Source organism: Electrophorus electricus, chromosome 14, assembly GCF_013358815.1.
Source record: "Electrophorus electricus isolate fEleEle1 chromosome 14, fEleEle1.pri, whole genome shotgun sequence".
Classification (NCBI taxonomy): Eukaryota; Metazoa; Chordata; class Actinopteri; order Gymnotiformes; family Gymnotidae; genus Electrophorus; species Electrophorus electricus.
In genome coordinates, this window is record NC_049548.1 from 22,004,136 (window position 1) to 22,004,396 (window position 261).

General features: G+C 41.4%; 1 protein-coding gene across 2 annotated transcripts in view; it reads right to left on the reverse strand.

Moving 5' to 3' along the window:
• polr3a (polymerase (RNA) III (DNA directed) polypeptide A) overlaps positions 1–261 on the reverse strand; it is a 15,012-nt gene continuing 14,751 nt past the window's right edge. For both annotated transcript variants that reach the window (XM_035533602.1, XM_035533601.1), the window contains one exon: positions 1–261. This exon is cut by the window's right edge and continues 115 nt beyond it. In XM_035533602.1, the coding sequence (XP_035389495.1) occupies positions 228–261 (34 nt within the window). In that variant the 3' untranslated portion in view covers positions 1–227.

A 261-nucleotide genomic window follows, 5' to 3' on the forward strand; every position in this document is an offset into this window, starting at 1 on the left:
TGCAAAAGAAGGAAAAAAACTTTTAATGTACATTTTTATTACATTTCAGACATATATACATTCATACATAAACCATAAGTACAGGCTGGCTATTCAGACAATCTTTTAAAATAAATTAATTACTCAGGTCCACTAATTAATCAAACGCGGTCTGAACCAGCCTGTGCTGCTTCTCTGCGCACAGGTGACGGAAAACAACTGCAAAACCTCTCGCTCGTGTGCGCGGCCTAGGAGGCCAGCGTGATGTGGAAGTCGGGGATG